Source organism: Rhipicephalus microplus, chromosome X (assembly GCF_043290135.1).
Source record: "Rhipicephalus microplus isolate Deutch F79 chromosome X, USDA_Rmic, whole genome shotgun sequence".
Taxonomy (NCBI): domain Eukaryota; kingdom Metazoa; phylum Arthropoda; class Arachnida; order Ixodida; family Ixodidae; genus Rhipicephalus; species Rhipicephalus microplus.
The window spans coordinates 52,728,511-52,749,933 of NC_134710.1; the positions used below are offsets into that span (position 1 = coordinate 52,728,511).

Below are 21,423 nucleotides of genomic sequence, written 5' to 3' on the forward strand. Positions count from 1 at the left end.
AAAAAAAAGATTTCCCGCTCCAGATACCAAGTTCGACATGCTACAAGCATGTGCGATCCCGATAGATGTTCGCGGAAGTCGGACTATGCTAACAAGAATAACGAAAAAAACTACGACAGTCTGCGCATCACTTGGAAGAAGAACCGTCAAGGAAGGCTTTATCACTTGCGTTTTCCTTCAGAGTATCAGAGCATGGGCCATGAATGTTGACACCTGCCGCTACATACGAGACATTTTTGATGGTGGCAGTCAGAGGACTTTCATAACTGAAGATCTCCCCAAGCACCTTCAGCTGAAAAGTGTGAGACCAACTCGAATAGCCTTCAATACTTTCGCAAGTACATCGGAACAAGAGGCTAAGAGGCGTCGCATCATAGAACTACGACTGCGAAGGCAATTTTCCGACGCGGAAATAGTCTTAACTGCAATAGACATCCCAAGCATCTGCCAAGACATCACAGAGACTGCAATGGCCGTAGCCTTCGTTGAGTAATTCAAGAAGCTGGGAAACAATGTCGCCGATGAGCTCAAACATCGATCTATCTTCACTAAGAGTGGCATCAGCGTTCTTATCGGGTCCGATCAGATGTGGAAAGTGTTGACCGGTGAAGTTTCACGGTGCGAAGGCAACGAATCTTCGATCGCACTGAACTCAAAGCTTGCATGGACCTTTCAAAGAAGCACATCGCACTTGGTGTCCCGACTAACTATTTCATAAATGATGGTGTGCGTGCTAAAAGCCTAAGCTACCGATTCCGACGAGATTTTGAGCAAACGATTAGCTTTTTAAACGGAAGATATGAAGTGGCCCTCCCTTGGAAGGATAATTTCGAGCTTGCAAGCGACAAGCAAGTCGCTGTTACTCAACTGGACAAGCTTGTCAACCGTCTCGACTCCAGGAAAAGACTGCTTGAAACGTATAACCGTACCATAAGAGAGTACTTGAGGGCAGGACATGCCAAAGTAGTCAGTGATGTACCTGCAGAGGTGACCAAATTAAATTAAATGCCGCACAAGAAAGTCATGCGTGAACAAGCACTGACAACGAAAATGAGAGTGGTGTTTGACGCTTTGTCACATGCCAAAGAATGCAAGTTCCTTAATGACTGCCTTGAAAAAGGTGACAACTTATACCAAGACCTTGTGCAAATTCCGCTACGCTTCAGAACCCACCCGGTGGACGTTATCGCGGACACAGAAAAAGCATTCCTTCAGATTGCGATTATAGAGGTCCAGAGACGCTTTCCGTTTTCTCTGGTTTGCAGAAGGTGATTTATCCAAGGGCAAGCTGCAAGAGTGGAGGATGACACGAGTGCCTTTTGGAGCTAGATGTAGCCCATTTTTTCTCAAAGCTACTATTCTCTTCTACGTGAAAAGAACACCGGCTGCCATGGCACAAACAGCGCAAACTCTTGCCGAGTCGTTTTACGTGGATCACTTAGTCACTGGTGTCGACTCAGACGAGGAAGCCGCTAAACTTTGCCGAGAAGCGCGTACAATAATGAAATCTGCCGGCATGACATTGCGGAAATTGACAACAAATACAGGAAATTTGATGCGAACGCTTGAAAAATCAAGTAGAATCTACTAGTAATGAGATGGTCGTTCTTCACGAAACATCGGTCAAGGTCCTGGGTTTAGTTTGGAATCCTACGAAGGATGATTTCAACTTTTCGGTTGAAAATCTACTCCGGTTTTTGACAGCACAGACGGACACAAAACAATTTGTCTTGCAGTCAGTCAGCATCAAGAATATTTGACCCGTTCGGATTTGTAGGACCATATACTATAGCTATACGAATATTGTTTCAGAAGCTGTGGATACGAGGGATTGGCTGGGATGAAGTACTAACGAATGACCTGCAAAAAGAATGGAATGATTTGGTCATTCAGCTGCCGCGACTGCAACACGTCGTAGTTCATCGCTACCTGGGAGGCGTAGCAAGGAAGCCCAATTAGCTTCAAGTGCATGTTTTCTCTGATGCCAGTCCAGCGGCATACGGAATAGTGATATACGTCGTGTCAAGTCCTGAGGAGCCGAAACTGTTGAATGCGAAGTCCCGTGTAGTACCCATTAAGGAGACATTTCTGCCAGGATTAGAGCTGCTGGCTGCCTTAATCGGCTCAAGAATGTTAGCATACGTGAAAAGTGCTTTCAGGAATGTTGAAGTTGACTACACGATGTGGACAGATTCCGCCATTGTGTTGTCATGGATAAAAGGTGACGTCAAAAAGTGGAAACAGTTCGTAGCCAATAGAGTCAATGAAATTAGGTGCACTACAGATCCATCAAAGTGGAGATACTGTCCTGGAACGGACAACCCAGCTGACCTACTCATGCGTGGCACGATGCTTGAAAGACTGCTGTGCAGCTCAAAACGGCGGCATAGTCGCGGATGGCTAACTAAACCGATATGTGAATGGCCCCTACAGTTCAGTGAACTAGACATAGCGGAAGCCACCCAAAGTGAAGTTACAACAGTCCACGTCGCACTAATGACACACTTCTCAGTTCCCATAATCGACATTCAACGGTACAACAATCTTCAGCACCTACTCAGAGTCACTGCGTGGGTTTTCAGATTTACTGACTGATGCAGAAAAAGGACGGATCATACGGGACATCTTGTGGCAACAAAAATCCTCAACGCTGAACAGTATTGGATAAGATGTACACAAGAGCAAGGCTTTCTTGAAGATCTCACCGCTTTGACCAATGGCCAACCAGTCGAGTCTACATCTCGAATCTCTGAACTACACCTTTACGTAGACAAAGACGGAATTTTTCGGGCTAGAGGCCGTTTATACCTCATGCATTCCACTCAAGATGTCAAGCACCCAGTCATAATGCCTGCACTTTTTACGTGCGCCATATCTTGAGCCGCGCATCTCGAGCTTGTCTCGGAAATGACATCCGCGGCTTTGCTGCTGTGCCTACGATGATTTGCAACTCGGAGAGGATTACCTAGGGTGATCTATTCTTACAACGCACGAAGCTTTCACAAGAGATCGGCAGACATAAAGCAACTACACTGAATGTTCTCTGAAGAGGATGTCGCTGGTCACCTCAGCGGCAACAGCATTTCGTGAAAGTTTATTGTACCAAATGCTCCTTGGTGGGGTGGATGGTGAGAGTGCCTAGTACGATTAGTGAAGCTTCCGCTGCGAAAAATTATCGGCAAAGTTCGTCTGAACTACGAAGAAATATCGACAGTGCTGGCGGAGGTCGAAGCAGTCGTAAACTCTAGGCCTCTGACATTCATCGAGACAGATGCAGGAGAACCTTGCACTTTGACACCAGGCGAACTTCTCCTTGGACGAAGGTTGACTTACATACCGTATGCAACCGCTGACCAAGTCGACAGTAATTCCAAATGAGCAGACGCCATACGCAGACACAACTACAAGAAGCTGCAGGTTGAAAGTTTTTGGAAGCGTTGGCAAAAAGAATACCTGTTGCAATTACGATCTGCACACTTTGCTGACACGAAATCAAATACAGCATTCAAGCAGGGTGACATCGTTCTCGTGCATGCGGACAACACGCCACGCCAGCTATGGAAGCTTGCAAGGGTCACGGAAGTGTACCGCAGTGCCGACGGTCTCATTCATTCCTGCAAGATCAAGTTGCAAGGCGGTCACCTTGTGATAAGGCCGATACAAAGACTGTACCCACTTGAACTATGTGTTTAACTTTGCGCGGCCGAGAATGTTGATTATTTCTCACGTTCTGGGCTGGGACAAGGAAACGAGAAAGAAGAAGAGCGCGAGCGAGAGACGTGGGGATGCACAAGCTACAGCAGAGCGCCATCCGAGCGCAGTTAAATAAACAAGTATTTTTTGCCTTATACCTTAAACAGGAAGTTGAGTCTGATCGTAGTGTCTTGAACACCATCGTCTTAATAGCGTCACCACTTTTCGGAGAGCAGCCATGAAGTCACCACTCATAACGGAGTAATCGGTGCCAGTATCTACGAGAGCAGTGATCGAGTGATTGCTGACGGTTATAGAAATATCGGCGAAAATCGCTGCGTCACGTTCAGAAAATTTCGTGACAGAAATATTGGTGTCTTTAACGTGTCGTGGCAGAGGATGTTTGTCAGTTCGGTCAACAGCGGCCCTACTCTTAGAGGTCGCCGGCCTCAGTTTTCCTGGCGTAAGCCAGGACTTGGGGACCTGTTCCGTACACCACAGAACGTGGCGTTACGACTAGGCGAGCCGAGGTGCCGAGGAGAACGTGAGCGTGGCCGGTGGCTTTGTGCAGGAGGAAACGGCTGCTGCGCTGCTAGGTATTGCTGAATCTCGCGAGGACGCTCCCTGTTTCTGGGTCAATGCGCGTTAAGGCAAAACCCCTGAAGGCCCCCCCTGCAATACGCACACATGCGGTACACATGGCCCGCTTCGCCGCTGTGGTAGCAAAGAGGCCTGTGTTCAAAGGTGTGCCATACGTCAGATTTACGGGTGACTTCACGCGGAACGTCATACTGGAAAGTGCTCTCGTAGATGTTTGCAGGTGGAAATTGATGGAGCGATGGTGAGAAAGTAGAGGGTGGCCGGCGCCCAGTAGAAGGTTGAGGACTCCTCAATGCTTCGGCGTAAGACAGAGCAGGAGCTTCCGCATGCATTGGGAGCAACGGTTAGGTCATATTTCTGAGTTCATCGTGAATAATGTCTCCCAGAATTGTCGCACTATGGTTAGCAGAAGTGGGATGGACGTTTTCGAGCTCCTCTTGGACCACGCTCCGCACAAGCTCGAGGAATGCTGATAAGTCCTGTCCACAGGTGAAAGCTGACACCGCGGCAACAGAAGCTTGGGGGTCGTACTGTAGGGAGCGTTGCTGACGTGCCCGTTCTATGGTAGTAGCTTCCGTGATGAACTCATCGACAGTGATTGGGGGCTTGCGTATGAGTCCAGCAAAAAGTTGCTCCTTGATATAACCCGCAGGAGGAGATGAACTTTTTTGTTTAATCCATCCCTGTGTCAGCGCGCTTAAACAAGCGTGACATGTATTCGACAAACATAGCCATGTTTTCATTTGGCTTCTGAACTCAGCTCTGCAGAGCCTGCTCGGCCTTTTCTTTCCTTTCCCATTCTGAAGCCCATTCTGAAGCGTCACTCTTTTATGATGTCGAGGTCCAGGAGCCTGTGAAGCTCGGCAGACACTTGTGCCCAAAGAGATAAGGGAAGACGACGAAGCTTCGAAGATATTGGCTCCACCTCTGGACGTGTCTTAAGTTTGTGTACGAATCCCTTAGCAAGGCCAAGCTCAGAATTGAAAAGCACAGAAAAGTCATGTTCTAGAACTGGTGAAGGCTTCCATAATTGCACCACGTGTCCTTTGTAGCAACGTCGGAGTGTGCCATATTCTCAACTACACTTCTCGTAGGAGAAGTGAACATTTGAAGGCACTGCAATGTCGCACCTTCAATACGTATCTTAAGTGCCTTTACGCCATCAAGGCCAATCAAAGAAGTGCCTCGATGGACAACATAGAACAGGAGCTACTCACTCCGACCCTTCAAAATAACGTCGGCCCAGAAGCAGCCATGTACAGACATTGCACATTTTGAATAATCAAGCAAAGAAACGCGGGGATCAGGTAAGAGTGACACGTTAGGAAACCTGTCAGTGAACACTTCGTCGGAGAGAATAGAGACGGATAAGCCCGAATCAACTAAAAGTGTCAACGTGACATCAAAAAATTTGCACTTTTGTGTTGACCACATCACGCGGTGAGTAATGGACGGCCAGAACTTGCTCGGCATGATCGGGTGTCAAAGGAGCGTCGTCGCACTCAAGCTCATGGACCTCTGCTTGCGCAAGCCGTTTCTGTTTACAAACTCGTTGAAAGTGACCTTTCCAATTGCATAATAACCAACGCTGGCCTAGAGCTGGGCATCGAGACCACGAAGCGTTGTGGTTCCGGCAGTCACAATGAAAACAATGCGGTGAATGAGAAGGACCACTCTGCGACGCAAGTGAGATGCTATCATGCGTTCACGGACTAACCTCTGCTTTCGGGCATGCACATCTTTTCTTCAATGAGTGCTTAGCATGCGTATGTGAATGCTTCAAAACAGGCTGTACAGAAGCATAAAACTCATTTAATACTTTGCTCGCATGCTCAAACTGCCCTAGTGAATGAAAGCGCAGATACTTGAAGTAGGAGACGCTCGCGTACACAATTTGATGAAACGCCGGCCACAAACTGGTCTCGAAGAGCATCGTCCTCAGAAACAAAAGAACAAAATGATGCGAGCTCCCGCAACGCCCCGACAAAGTTGTCAACAGACTCGCCTGTACTTTGGTATTGACGATGAAATCGGTGGCGTTCTACGACGACGTTGCTGGTTGACGCGAAGTGTTGCCCGAGCGCCGTGATTGCTAGGTCGTAGACATTCGGTGCAGTTGGCATCCAAGTTGCGTCGGGCTTCGGCAGACGCAGTTGGGGTTGTAGGTGCGTCGGCTGGTAGCGTGTTGAAAATGCGCTGTCCCTCCGTTCCAAGGCAGTGAATGAGGATGGCCCTGCGTCGCTCCGGCGAAAGTTCGGTAGCTCCAGAAGCAAGCAGGCATGTCTCGAACATGCGGTGCCACTGTTCCTATGGCAGGGCTGGACAGCCGGGGCTGAGCAGGAATGACGGTTGCGGGGTCAACCCAGAACAGCTCATGCAGCTGGACCCTGGTTACACTTGCGAAAAAATATATCTGCGGATCGGAGCCTGGAAACGGTTGCGAAGCAGCATTACTTGCAGTTTACGTTGTAGTCATTGTAGTGTCTGTAGAGCGATCATGAACAGTCCAAAACATGGACTCGAAGAAGCCTTTATTACTCAGGACGACAGAATAGAAAGTTGGGCGAGTTGGTGTATATTCATATTCAAAGAAAAGCGGCGTTCAAAAACGACGGAGACAAAGAAGAGAACTACACACAGCGCTGTGTGTGCTTCTCTTCTTTGTCTCCGTCTTTTTTGTGCGCCGCTTTTATTTGAATATCATTACTCAGGACACCTACATATATACAGGAAAGAGACAAATACACAACGCGCCCTCTCGGGTCCAAAGAACAGAATGAAACTGAAACTAAAATCACAATACAACCGTCTCATTTCAAGGTGTTTATCACGCCAAGAATGAGGGGTGATTCATGACCCATTTTAAGAGAGTTTGCATTGTGTGTACTTTCCTAAATTATTTTTTATGACAGTTTGGGCACTAGTGACAGAATTTAAAACTAAGGTCGGGCTGCGTCAACTGGCTCTACCTGCTAGAATTTATTGTGAGTTTCATATCATGTAAAAACATTTGAAGGCCAACTACGGCGATTTTTTTCAGGTGAATGGATCTCAATGAAAATTGCTGTGTATGTTCCTTTGCTTATTTCTGTCATTTATGCCAAATTACATGCTTAAGAGATGTGCTAATTGTTTGTAAATGAATTTGAAAGGTTACCTCAAAGCGCTTTCCTGGCTTGCCAGAATTATTTGTAACAGTGTCTGTGTGACGTCATGTTTGGCATGTCAACGGAAATGACGCAGCCGATGGCATTACCAACTTTTCCCGCTATCAAGTTTACTGTGCTGGTCACAAGGCAACCGTGGCAGGGTTTGGCACGGTAGTCTTTTTTACTCTGTGGTATTTGGCTGGCTCTGCTCAGCGCGCTTGCCTCTCCCTCGAGTGTTCGCACAACCTGGCTTTCACAGTTTTCATACTCCGCACCGGCAGGATTTGTATACCACTTCCGGCTCTTACCAAATGGTATGTCATTGTCGTCTGTTAGGTTCGTCACATAGCAAGGCGTGTGACGCGAGGAAGATGGAGACAGGGAGGAAAACAAACGGGAGTTATATTGGATGAACAAAAAAAAACTATTGCACATACAGTACTATAAGTCGTACACGCACGCAGTTCACACACGAAAGAAAAGAGTAAATAGTCTCACAGTCTGTGCCGTAGCCCGGTGCCTTGAAGTGGGACCCGTTGCGTGCTCGGATGCTGTCGTCGCTTGGATTCCAGGTCAGCATACCACTGTAAGGGGCATCACCAGGTCTAGCAGTAGCTGCACACTGTCAGCGACGGCGGCTCGTTGGACGTGGTCAGCAGCTCCGGTCTTTCGAGGGCGCTCGCCGTATCGGAGATGTCCGCAGGACCACTCACCGAGAACTCGCGCCTGGCCACGCCGACACGCCGTGCCCCAAGGACATAATGGCTCGAGGACTGGAACCCGGCCCTTCGAACCTCGCGCGTAGTTGCGGGTTTGCCCTAGGCTCCCTTGCGTCATCTTGCCGTCGTCCGAACAGCTTCGTTCTCCGCGAGCGTCTCCTCTTCTTTTTTCAATGGGCGCGCTGCAATGCCTCTTCATTCTTCTTATCTTCTAAATGATGTGGTACTGTCGTCTGCTATGCTCACATTTTTAAGGTACTACATCACATTACCCCCCACTTAAGAAAGTTCTTCCGGTAGAAGAACTTGAGGGCACTGGGGCACGTTGGTTCGCTGTCGGAAACACACACGTAAGCACTGCTGCACACTATAGCAGTTCCGAGCCCCGCACACTCGGCACATTCGGTCACAAAAGTACACACCAGGAAAAAAAAAAGACACAAGTCACAGAACTAAAGCGTCATGATACTTGTATCGCGCTGTAAGGTTCACATCATAAGCTATTAATACCACTGAGCATCGATTCTTCATACAGATGTTGCTCACAGAGTTGGCAAACGGCTCATGTAACCTGCGCCTATGTTGTCTCTGCCTTTGATATACTCGACCGAAAAGTCGTACTCCATAAGAATGAGGCTCCACCGTAGCACGCGGCTGTTCACATGCTTGGCTGACGTGATGTACACAAGCGGTTTGTGGTCACTCTGTAGAATGAATGTGCGTCCGAATAAGACGTTATGAAGTTTCCGGACCGACCACGTAAAAGGCACGGCCGCTCGCTCCACTGTAGAGTAAGCAGCTTCGCATGTTTACAGTATACGGCTTGCGTATGAGACTGGGTGCAGTAGTCCTTTCGTTGGAATGGAACGCATGGTAGCTCGTCGCTTTCGGTGTCATCCGCCCGGCAAACAGCTGATGCTTCATGCGGTGGTGCAGGCAGCGGTTCCTCATACTTTTTCAATAGGTTGATGTGGAATATTGTGCTGCTGGTACTGAGATCTATTAAATAATCGACATCATTTCTCTTCTCAAGGACATTAAAGGGTCCCTTCCACGTCAGAACCGATTTGTTGGTATCCGTTGGAAGCAGAAGCAGAACCTTGTCTCCAGGGGATAATTGACGTGGTCTGGCCTTTTGGTCATAATGCTTCTTTTGTACTAGCTTCGCTTTCTGAAGCTTCTCCTTTGCTAGACGGCAGGTGTCTTCAAGACGGTTCCGTAGTTCGACTAGGTACCCGTAGGATGTTTTTAAATCATCATCAAGATGATCAGCAGCCCATATTTCTTTCAATATCGCCAGGGGACCTCTGACGTAACGGCCGTAGAGCAAGTCGAACGGGGAGAAGCCTAAGCTTGACTGGGGAACTTCGCGATAAGCGAAGAGTAAGGGTGCCAGGTACCAATCCCATTTCTTCGGACACTCCTGACACATTCTTCTTATCATTTGTTTCAGGGTGCCGTTGAACCTCTCTACAAGGCCATTAGCCATGGGATTATATGGGGTTGTTGGCAATTGTTTGAAGGAGAGAAGTCGGCTTAGCTCCTTCATTAGGTGTGACGAGAATGACGTGCCTCTGTCACTGATTATCTCCCTTTGGACACCTACACGAGAAAACATCTCCAGAAGTGCGTCAGCGACTTTCTCCGTCTCGATGCTCGGCAGTGCTACAGCATCGGGATAACGCGTTGTCATGTCCACCATTGTCAGTACGTACTTGTTTCCGCCCTCTGACATCGGTGATAACGGACCCACTATATCAGTGGCTACTCTCTTGAAAGGGGTGTCAATTATAGGAGTGTTGCCAAGAGGTACACGACCAACCAAGTGCTTAGGAATAGTTCTTTGACATATATCACACGATTTAACAAATCGTGTGATGTCTGACTGAACCCCTGGCCAGTAGAACTCTTCGAGTACCCGGTCGGTAGTTCGTTTAATTCCCTGATGGCCCGAAAGGATGCCTTCGTGGGCCATTTTTATAACAAATTGTCGGAGGCACCTTGGTACCACAAGCTGATTCACCTGCCTCTTAGAGTGAAGGGTGTACTTGCGATAGAAGATTCCGTCCTTTGTGAAGAACAATATTTTACCAAACCTTGTCTTGACCTCTTTGTTAACGGCTTCGAAGCATTTCCGCAGGCTGCTGTCTTCCTCCTGTTTGGTTTTAAAGTCCTGTGGGCTGATGTCTAAGGGGTTAATAACTGGAGCCGGAAGTAGATGTGGATTTTCTGCCTGTCGGTTTACTGCAGCAACTTTTGTCTTGAAACGTGTTTTCCTTGCAACCGATGTTGAAGTCTTTGCATACAAGAATCCGTGTGCAGAACTGGATTTTTCTGCACCAGAATACTCTTCTGCAGTGTTCTGGGTGTAAAAACGGCTCTTCCAATCGTTATCAGGATTGTGAGCATCTCGAACGCCTTCCACGTTTCCCAAGACAACATCATATAAAGGAGTATCCATCCAAAGGGCTCGAGTTTTGCCAGTGAAGAATGGTGAAAAAATTTCCACGTGTGCTTCAGGCAGCTTCATCAACCGTCCGTCCAGGAGGTAAATCGAGGAAATCTTTCCAGTCAGCTTGCTATCTGCCACAAAAGACCTTTTGACAATGACTGAATCGCATCCGGTATCTCGCAGTACTGTTGCAGGATATCCTTCGAGTACACCTTTGCCCATGGGCATCAATTTCTCCTTCAGCTTGGCTTTGTGCGTTTCTGCGCACTCCGGGCTATCAGGAACACAAAGGGAAGCCTGCAACTCTGAATTAATTATCTTGGCTCCATCTGTTTGTTGAAAAGAGCATGAGGCCTTCTCAACGCTGTTGGCCCTTTTGGAGCAGTCACCTGTTTTATGCCCAGTGCGGCGGCATTTTCCACAAAAGGATGGCTTTGTACCTGGACCCTTTGTGTTGGTCTAGCAATCAGCAGCTCTGTGACCCTTTTTGTTGCAAAGGAAACACTGCGGTTTCTCTTTGTCATCTTGCCGCTCAGACGTTCGTGTTTGACCTGGAGGCTCGCTCAGGATATCGCCTTTACATTTTCCAAGGTTAATCAACCCCTGGGCCTCCAAGTAGTGGTCTGTAGCCTCCGCAAGTTTTTCAAGGCTTACACAGTTTCTTTCTTTAAGAAACACAGCGAGTTTCTCATGGCATTGTGCGAGAAACTGCTCCGAGACAATTTTGTCTTGCAGAGCATCGTAGGTTCGGTCTGTCTTGGCCATTTCTTGCCAATGGTCCAAATAACCTAATAGACGCCCGGCAAACTGCGTGCCTGTTTCAGACTTATCTGGTTTTGCTGATCGAAATTTTGTCCGATAGCCTTCTTCTGTGAACCTAAAGCCTTGTAGTAGCGTTTTCTTCAACGTTACGTAGTTCGTGGCATGTTCTGGTGCCATCCTACCAACTACACTCAAGGCCTCTCCGGTCAAGCAAAGGCTTAGTGATAGGGCCCATTTGTCTTGCGGCCAGTCTTGACTAGTAGCGACGCGCTCAAATCGCTGTATATATGCGTCCAGCTCATCGCGTTCCTCGTTAAAGGCTGGGATGAGTTTATGTGGACTTTGGTAGCTCTGCGTGGTGCCTAGGGGCGTACTCTCGGTAAGCTGCCCAGTAGTTGTGCTACCTGCTGTCGCACCTAACTGATTCAACTTTAACTTGAGCTCTAGAACTTCCTTCTCTGCTTGTAATCTAGCGACTGCCTCTGTCTCGGCTTCTTTCGCGGCAGTTCGTTCAGCCAGACGAGCGTCACGTGCCTCTTTTTCGCGTGCGCGTTCTTAGTCCATTCATTCTTTTAGTGCTGAGCCACTTAACCTCAACTTCTTTCCGATCGCCGTCAGCTTATCTGCCTCCATCATCGACCGTCACACACACATATGCGATGTGATACTCTAATTAGATGTAATAAGAGTAGTCCTGTCTCGCGGACGCCAGATATGTCGTGTGTTAGGTTTGTCACATAGCAAGGCGTGTGACGCGAGGAAGATGGAGACAGTGAGGAAAACAAACGGGAGTTATATTGGATGAACAAAAAAAAACTATTGCACATACAGTACTATAAGTCGTACACGCATGCAGTTCACACACGAAAGAAAAGAGTAAATAGTCTCACAGTCTGTGCCGTAGCCCGGTGCCTTGAAGTGGGACCCGTTGCGTGCTCGGATGCTGTCGTCGCTTGGATTCCAGGTCAGCATACCACTGTAAGGGGCATCACCAGGTCTAGCAGTAGCCGCACACTGTCAGCGACGGCGGCTCGGTGGACGTGGTCAGCAGCTCCGGTCTTTCGAGGGCACTCACCGTACCGGAGATGTCCGCAGGACCACTCACCGAGAACTCGCGCCTGGCCACGCCGACACGCCGTGCCCCGAAGACGTCAATGGCTCGAGGACTGGAACCCGGCCTTTCGAACCTTGCGCGTAGTTGCGGGTTCGCCTTAGGCTCCCTTGCGTCGTCTTGCCGGCGTCCGAACAGCTTCGTTCTCCGCGAGCGTCTCCTCTTCTTTTTTTAATGGGCGCGCTGCAATGCCTCTTCATTCTTCTCATCTTCTAAATGATGTGGTACTGTCGTCTGCTATGCTCGCATTTTTAAGGTACTACATCACAGTCATACGTAGGCAGTGAGCTTGGTGTGGTTTCGATATTGCCTTCTTGCTTATTAAATGTATTTTCGAATTTTCTGTGCATTAGTATTTTACCACGTATTGAGGAGAAATTATTTTTTTATTATTATTATTATTATTATTATTTCATTTATTAGGCTCGTGGCAAGAGTGTCTCAGGGACATAGAATCACCATTACCCTGACATAGTCGAAAAATCGCCGTAGTTGGCTTTTAAATAATTTAATTTTTCAATTAATATAGCGTCTCTGTCCATAATGATGGTGCATCCATATTTGTGCCTAGTTTCACTGGTGACAACACAAATAGAAATCATAACCTGTGTGTTGTACTACAAGAGACACTCGCGCTACCAGATCAATCATCTTTATTGCCTTTGTCTGCACATAGCAGGTACAAATAAGGATGTGGGAATATGAGATATCACAAGTCAGTATTTATTCATCCAACAGTGCTGCCTAGACTTTCAGTGTTTATGGATGGTAATCAAAGTCATTTCTTGTTTTGCATTTATAATGGAACTTATGTTGGCTATATATTGTAACTTGTGGAATATGTTTCTTCAAACCGTATGTTTCTCTTCAGAAAAGGCCTTCATGTGCACATGTGCGGTTTGCTTTTGAAAAAGTTAGTTTTCCAAAGTTAAAAATAGCTTTGTATCGTTTACTTTTCATCACCAGCAAGTTCAGCGCAGAAACGCTTCATGAATAATAATGATTGAATTCATTTCATTTAAGGTGATAACACAGATTTGAAGAGGAGCACAGCAACTACAGTGACACCTAGGGGAAGCCCTGTAGGAAGTTCTCAATCTGAAGCCAAGCCAAGCCGTTACTCTTCATTGCGACAACGTTCCCTTGCAGAGGTATTGATGAGCACTTGATAGAGGGTTATGATTTTATGATTATTGCTTGTTTGAACAGGTATTTTTATAATACTTCAATATTTTATATAATATAGAGCCACAAGGCAATGAAGCCATTCGGCTCTGTACATATAGTCTGTCATAGTTTCGTTCTCTCGTTGAGCTCTTGCGTCGACGTAGGCGACCCATTGACAGAACAGGAGAGGCTTGTCAAATTCAGTTTTTAATGCCGTCACCCATGATGTCCAGTCCGCGTGCAGGTGCCCGGTAGTTTGGTGCCGAGTGGCTGTGTGGCCCCTAAGTCGCGAGATTCCTGCGTTGATTGTTGCTGCCTCAGTCCATGCGCACCACTCGGGCATGGATTCTACGGCAGTCTCCCACCGTGCGAAGTTGTCTGATTCAGTTCCCGAATAGGTCGTCAGTGTTCCCATGAGATCTGGTGTCGTAGTTATTTACAGCTGAGCACTGGTGGCGTTGTTGTTCGATGTGCCTGGCGGTGTTCCCAACTGCCTTTCGAGAAGTCGCGCCATTATTTGCAACGTAGTGTTGAGCATCGCGAGCTCCATTGTTTTGTTTGCGTTTCGTTCGGTGTAGTTTGATTTTCGATGGCGTCCGTGCGTGTCAAGCGAGTCGGAGAGAAGCTGTCTTCGAAAATACCTTGAGGCGTCGTAAGTTTCAGCTCGTAAGTGCCAAAATCCGCTTCGTCCGCGATCAGCAGGGAGTTTTTCACTTCGGTGTGGTCGGTCTCTATACTGGTCGTTGTCGCTGGCTGCACATGCTGTTGCTAGGCCTCGGTACGTACAGTGTTATCTTCTCGCTTCGTCTTCTGCTCTACATCGACCATAGGTTCGTTGTTAAGTCCTCGTCGCCATGTCAGGGGTTGATGCGTACGATGACACGACTGATTGAACGACAAACAACTGATTTATTAACAATTCGAAGAGATTACATAACTGATGCCTCGTGAACCGCTTCGCGCTCGCCCCAACCATCCTCTCCGTTCCCCTTGCGGCCACTCTCTTCAACCGCTAATAGTTGCACAACATCACGATAGGTGATGCCAGCTGTCCGTAGTGGATGTAATGCCTAACAACTACCATAACCCGCACTTCATTCCTTGTTTCTACACCCAGCTCTATTTCGTTTGCACAGAGTTATCATCATGATAAGGTTACCATATCATATTTGTCTACTACTGCAGCCTCCAACTCATTTGTTCCTAGGACAGCAGGAGATTGGTACCATTTACCTGCCTTCATAACGAATATAACTAATACAACTGCATTTAAGAATGTCCTATCAAGCCTACTGCAACATTGCTCGTTTGTTTCTTCTACATTGCTTTTAACTACTTCGCTTGATGTTCTCTAATGTCCTTTACGAAATCTTTTTAATTTTGTAACTTTACTGTTATGCTTTCTTTCTCTTTCATTTTTGTTAAGTAGACCTCACTCCCTCTAAAATTTATTTATACCTTGAAGGTATTATAAATAAATGCATAAATACTAGAAATACCACAAAAAACAAATCTTTTGCTGTCAGGGCTCTTTTAAAACTATCACTTGTTGAGCAATTGTGGATGGATTTGTTTCTACTAACATACCAGTGGTTTGGAGCAGGTGGATGAGACTTGCGCCATCATTGTTTCTTTTTTTTTTTTGAGGGCTCATTGAATATAGAACATCACAGTGTAGGTTCAATTAACGACACATTGGGTAGCTGAGAGCTTTTATACTCATCTGTTGCCTGCACTCCATGAGAATTGGAATGTAAATGTAAGTGAGAATAGTATGGGAGGGGTTTGTGGGTGTGTTTTAATGGCTGCATCGAGAAACATGTGATGTAGGAAGTATTTCTAAACTGCTTCCTGTAACGATTTTCTTTATCAAATTTGTAGTGCCCTGCGAGGTAAAGAGATCCTAATTAGGAAAATGATATTATTTAGCAAAATACTTTTTAATATAACAGAAATGTAGCTCTTTCAGTGAGAAAGCTCTTGATAAACTGGAAAGGTACAAGCAAAAAAGACAGGCGACATTGTCTTGAAGTGTCTGCACCATCTTGGAATGGTTTCATACATAGTCTGTTAGGGTCTATATAGTTCCTCATTCGTAGTCAGGCTGATGATGATGAACATTTGGGTTCGCCGCAGTGATGTAGTGGCTAGGGTACTAGGCTTCTGACCCGCAGGTCGGGGGATCGAGTCTTGGCTGCGGCGGCTGCATTTTCGATGGAGGCGATAATGCAGTACGCCGGTGTGCTCAGATTTGGGTGCACGTGAACCTCAGGTGGTCAGTATTTCGGAGCCCTCCCCTACGGTGTCTCTCATAATCATATGGTGGTTTTGGGACGTTAAACCTCACAATCATCATCGATGATGAATATTGGTAAAAAGTTTATGAGGATGGACAGTGATGCATTGGAAACTATAGGGGATATTGTTAGAGGTAGTGTAAATGTGAACAAATAAAAGTCGACGAAAAGATAAGTTGGTACCAGCAGGCATTGAACCTGCGTCCTTTGAATAACACATCAAATGCTCTACCATCTAGCTAAGGTGGCAATCATCCCTTCGGCCACTTTATAGGGTATATATTTGCATTTAAGTGTGGGAACATCAGTCAGCGATGCCTGTTGTCATTACGGCAAGCGTGAAACACTTTTGTGTCGGTTGTAGGTATCTAATGATGATTAGGCAATGTGTCATCATCTCTGCTGATTCTCGCGGGGCTGAGGATTGCCAAAAAGCCTAGATAGAAGAAAAGTCTGCTTGTTAGAATATACAGAGCACCCAGAGCTTGTAGCACTGAAGCATGCTGCATTGTTGATCATTACGGCATTCTAAACTCAATGTCTTAACCTAATGTGTGCGTCTACTTAAAATTTTAGAAAGTTTTCAAAGTTGGTTCTGGGGCTCTTTAATGCTGCCTACAAGCTCATTTTTTTTTTGCCTGTGTAGAGCTTCATGACATGTTTATCTGCTGCTGTCCAGGAGGATGGAGACTTCACAAGTACCGTGTCTACAGCTGGTAAGGCGGGCACTGGCACTGATTTGGAAGGTGGTCATGGGGTCACCGCTGACTCTTTAGACAGTACAGGCCGCATCGAACCTTACTCTGATCAAGAGGAGTTTGATGAAGAAATTGTATTGCATCCACGATTACACAGGGGTGACCTAGATGATGATAGTGGCATTAACAATGGCACACGTGGCTTGGAAGATGAGCTAGAGGATGGTCTTGACAAGGAAGATGATGATGAGGATTGTCTCAAAGGAGAGAGGCAGCAGGACGAGGGCAAGGTATGTTTTCCTTTGTTTATGGTTGGGGCTAACACTGTAATGACATGTGTTAGTGGGATGTGTGCCCAGTAGACCGACAGGTGTGTGTCCTTTAATGCTGATCCAGATTTCTTGGTGCATTTTACTGCATATGAAACAGTGCAGGAACTAGGTGAACAAAAGGCCAGTGCTTTGTTCAAGTTTAGTGATGTTATTTGTGCACCAATTATATTCACAGGTGAATCCTGCCGCGTTTAAACTGAATTTGAGAAAGCTGCATCTACCATGCTCTAAAGGAGTTGTTCAGGCCAACAAAAGTTGAATGGCTTGAAACGCCACTTATCTGTATCATTAAAAGTGACCAGTGGTGGTTGAACAGCTGCATTAATAGCAAACTGGATCGTGCCAAGCTCCATTAAATCATGTGCTCTTGTATTTGTTGGGAAAATTTTTTCATCCAGTAATTTTCACCGAAAGAATGCAGTTCCCTAAGCAAAGTTCCTATATGGCTCGCATTGTAAAAACTAGCAAAGTATGCTCTGAAGGTGAATTTAGTTTTTTAATGTCCAATTTTTCGAACATGCTTACAGCCTTGTGCCAGTAAAAAAATAATAAAATAGTGAGTGACTGCATTCATCATCTATATTCTCGCACTTGGTATGCTAATTTTGAAGTTAGAGTTCAGAGTATCGTTACTATGAAGCACCCACCAGATGTTGGGTCACTCCACACCAAGTGTCGCAACCATTTCAACACCCATCTCAAATGAATTTGAATTGTCTTGATTTCTTGCATTGAAAAAGTGAATTACCACAATACATTGGAGCAAGAATTATTTTTGTGGCATGGGCGCTATCTGAAGTTCATAGTTTGTCATCCAAACGTTCTTTGTCAAAAAATTTATTCTGAGACAATCATTTCAATACCATAGTTGATTGACATAATAAACAAAAGTGCTTTTGTCAAGTACTTATAGCTCATCAATATTACTGCAATTTTTGTGCCATCTTATAGTACAGTGACCCCTCTTTAACTAGAAGCCATCAAATCCAGGGAAAACTGCGAGATAAACGGTGTTTTAGGTTAACTAAAACGCTGAAAATGTTTGCCCGGGTCACTGCAAAACTTAAGCCAGTGTTGTCGGGAAAAGCCCCTCTGCACGAAAGAGCTACTGTAGTAAAGGCACAATAACTTGCAGGAAAAAAGAATTCATTACCAAGGACCAAAAAACTGCGTGATGCTTGCCTGTTTCACGTTTGGTTCGAGAAATGCGTTTTTTATTTGCTCGACACATCGCATGAGACGTTGGTCGCTGCCGCTGCCTTCGACTCCGCAAGCACAGCAAGTGACGTGTTTTTGTCATCCTATGCACTTCTCAGAGCTCTTCCCCTTCTGTGTGGTCATCTTCATTGTTCACAACCATCTCATCGATATCCGCGCCCGACAGCATACCGGTAACGGGGATGTCCGCCTCATGGAGCGCGTACTCCTCAAAGGTGATCTCAACGTCTTTAATATCGCTCACGCAGCCAGTTCTCTTGCGCACTTCACTGCACAGCTCATCACAGTTGCTGAATTCCGTGCCAATGTCTTCTTCGATTGATGCCAGGGCTCGAGAAAACTCGGCATGAGCGATGCAGCTGGAAATCTCCAGCGGGCATACTTGGCGCCAGGCTTAGGCCACACAGCAGATTGGTGTCATACTTCTTCCCATTGTCGCATGGCAGCAGAATACGATGCAGCAGGCTTTTTCTTCAATATTTTCAGGCCATCTCAATGACTCCGTGATCCATAGGCTGGAGAACGCACGTCATATTTGGCAGCGAGAATTCCAGCACAACAGCTGGCAAGTTGTCGATTTTTTCGTGACCGGGGTTACCCACAGAAAACAACACTTTCCAACAGTCCTTAGCCATCTTACGGTCAAGTACACAGACATGGTCTTTGAAAAGCGCCGCCGTCATTCAGGCCGTTTTATTTGCGCGGTTGGTCACATCCATCAGAAGTTGTGCATTTCGAAAACACTTGGGATTCAGCGACTTGCCAATGATGAGCAAGGGCAGCTTTTCATCGCCGGTAGCGATGGCACCAAAAAGAATGATAATCCTGTCTTTGCATCGCTTGGCCCTTGAGCACGCTTTGCCTTTTGGTGTGTAAGTGCGGTTAGGCAACATCTTATAAAAAAGAGCAGCTTTGTCGCGATTAAAAATGTTTTCGTCCGCTTACCCTTTTTTGTAGCGCGGCAAGGCATAGGTTGCGCTATACATCTGCAGCCTGTTCGTCAACAATGCCACTTTCGCCGTTAATAGGCTTCGATGACACGTTTCTTTTCTTGAAAACCTTTCAAACCAGTCATTCCTGCAGCTGAAGTCCGCATGACCCATTTGGGGTGCCAAAGCATCTGCCTTTTTCCATCATCACTTGGGTGATCATTGGAAGATCGGCTGTTCGAACATTGTGAAGCCACAACAGAAGTGCTGCTTCAACTTCCGAAAATTTAGAAGCTAGAATGTGCTTCCGCTTGCTCGAAGCTTTCCAAAACCATTTGCTTGTTCTTAAACACTGTCGAGAGGGTTGACAAAGAGACGCCGAATTGTTTGGTGATGCACGACTTGCTTCGACATTCTTTTTTGACGTCTTTGAATAAAGCGACTTTTCTCTTTAACCTTAGCGATTTGCATTGCTTTAGGCAGGACATCTTGGTCTATATTCAGGAGCGTTTGTTGCACAGACACACACTGAAGATTTGTCACATGCAGATCGCTGGGAACACACACAGCCACCTCGCACCTGCAAGAGTTAGCTTACGTACGTGCTGACGTCCGCTGCACACAGCGCAAAAGTCACGCGCAAGTGCACTCACATTATCACTCCCATAGTTGCCTAACGAGGCGGATAACAAATGGCTGTGACTGTGGGGATTTCCAATTCATCTTTCACGATCGCGTTCCTCACGCATAGTAAGAGCTAAGCATTACACAATGCCCTCGTTTTCTGTTGGGAGTAGACTTTGCTTGCTCCCTCCCGGTCAAGATTTCGAGATATGCGCTGTCCCCTCCGAACAACCTTTCGAGATAAGAGGGGGCAAATACACGGCACCTATTGTGGGTTAATGCGTGGCAAAAAAAGTTTCAGCTTAACTGAGAGTTCAAGATATACCACTTGGGGTTGACGAGGATTTACTGTATTGCGTTACGTATCAATACCTGAGTAATAAATTCTTAGCCTATGGAAGTTATAATTTGCTTTGAACATACTTGCTTATATCTGAAGTCGCGTAAAAAGAAATACTTGCTGATGTCTAAAGTTTGTATGGTTTGCAAAATTTTGCGAATTCGAGAAACATCTCATTTTTCTCCACAACAATATGCAATATACACCACATTTGTGCCAAATAAAAATCTGTTTAGAGCTTATTTGAAAACAAACTGTGATGTTTAGGACGATTCGAGCACTTCCACCACTGTGCAGCGGCGCAGGAAACAGGCAGGGAGACGAGTTCAAACGTTTATATACAAAAGGAAGGCTATAAAAAGTTAGTGTGGATGCCATCGGGACGACCACCACGGCACATGAGGAAAAAGAGTCCCGTAGACTCACGACTCTCGAGCAGCGGTGGCGTTGTCTAGGAGGTGCCTGGACCAGCGCGACCTCGGACCTTGTTTTCGAGCTCTTGATCACCGCCTGGGCGAAGTAATTCCACGTGCGGGTTCTGGCCAGCACTGCACCGTCTGTACCGTGCTGAAATGCTGCTCGCTACAGCTGCGGTACGGCAGCTCAGTCACCGGCGTTCCTCGCCTTGGCCAGGGCAGAGCCAGGTTCCCTCGGGTGCACAGCTCGTGAGCTCGCGGCCTACGTTCGAGTCTGGCGCGTCGCTCGGTACGGCTCGGCACCGCTCGGCAATCCTCGATTCAGCCAGCAATTCCCCTGGCACCTGGATTCTCGGCCACCCTGTACCTCGCCCGGCTCTGTGGTCCTCCGTACACATTCCCGCATCTCGCCTGGCAGATTGTCTCGCTCGTCCCCTGAGGGCCAGATCGGCGGTACGACAGACGCCGATGACGTGCAGGGCAGGAGGCGGTGGAAAGGCGCTATGGAATGCGCTTACTTGCCGATGTGCGACGCTCTGGTGACACCGGCGCTTGATGGCATGGGTGCGACTACGGAGCAGTCAACCCGCATCGGAGACGCGATGCTCCATGCGTAAAATGGGCCAGCCCGTCCAGTGAACATCTTGCGTCGAGACGCGATTCTCTGCGCAACCGTGACCATTAGCCAGGCCACGTTCATCGCTGTGCCGAACGGCTGACCGTGGAGACACCTCGTCGAGATCTGCGATGCCCTCGGCAAGGAAGAGAACAGCAGGCCAGGCCGCGCCCCGAGATGCGGTACTCGTGCCGGCAATGCCTCCCCAGATGGTGGTTGGATGGCAGCAGCGTGGACGGCCGCGTTGCCTGGCCGGAACCTGGATCACCTGTGTCCGACGCTTCGGCGCGCTTTCTTCCA

At 47.0% G+C, this 21,423-nt stretch overlaps 1 protein-coding gene across 14 annotated transcripts in view; it reads left to right on the forward strand.

Annotated features, from left to right (window-relative positions):
* LOC119176042 (uncharacterized) overlaps positions 1-21,423 on the forward strand; it is a 475,621-nt gene that overhangs the window by 67,149 nt on the left and 387,049 nt on the right. For all 14 annotated transcript variants that reach the window (XM_075881071.1, XM_075881080.1, XM_075881083.1 and 11 more), the window contains 2 exons: positions 13,510-13,637; positions 16,630-16,938. In XM_075881071.1, coding sequence (XP_075737186.1) covers positions 13,510-13,637; positions 16,630-16,938 — 437 coding nt within the window. The remainder of the gene's footprint in view (positions 1-13,509; positions 13,638-16,629; positions 16,939-21,423) is intronic.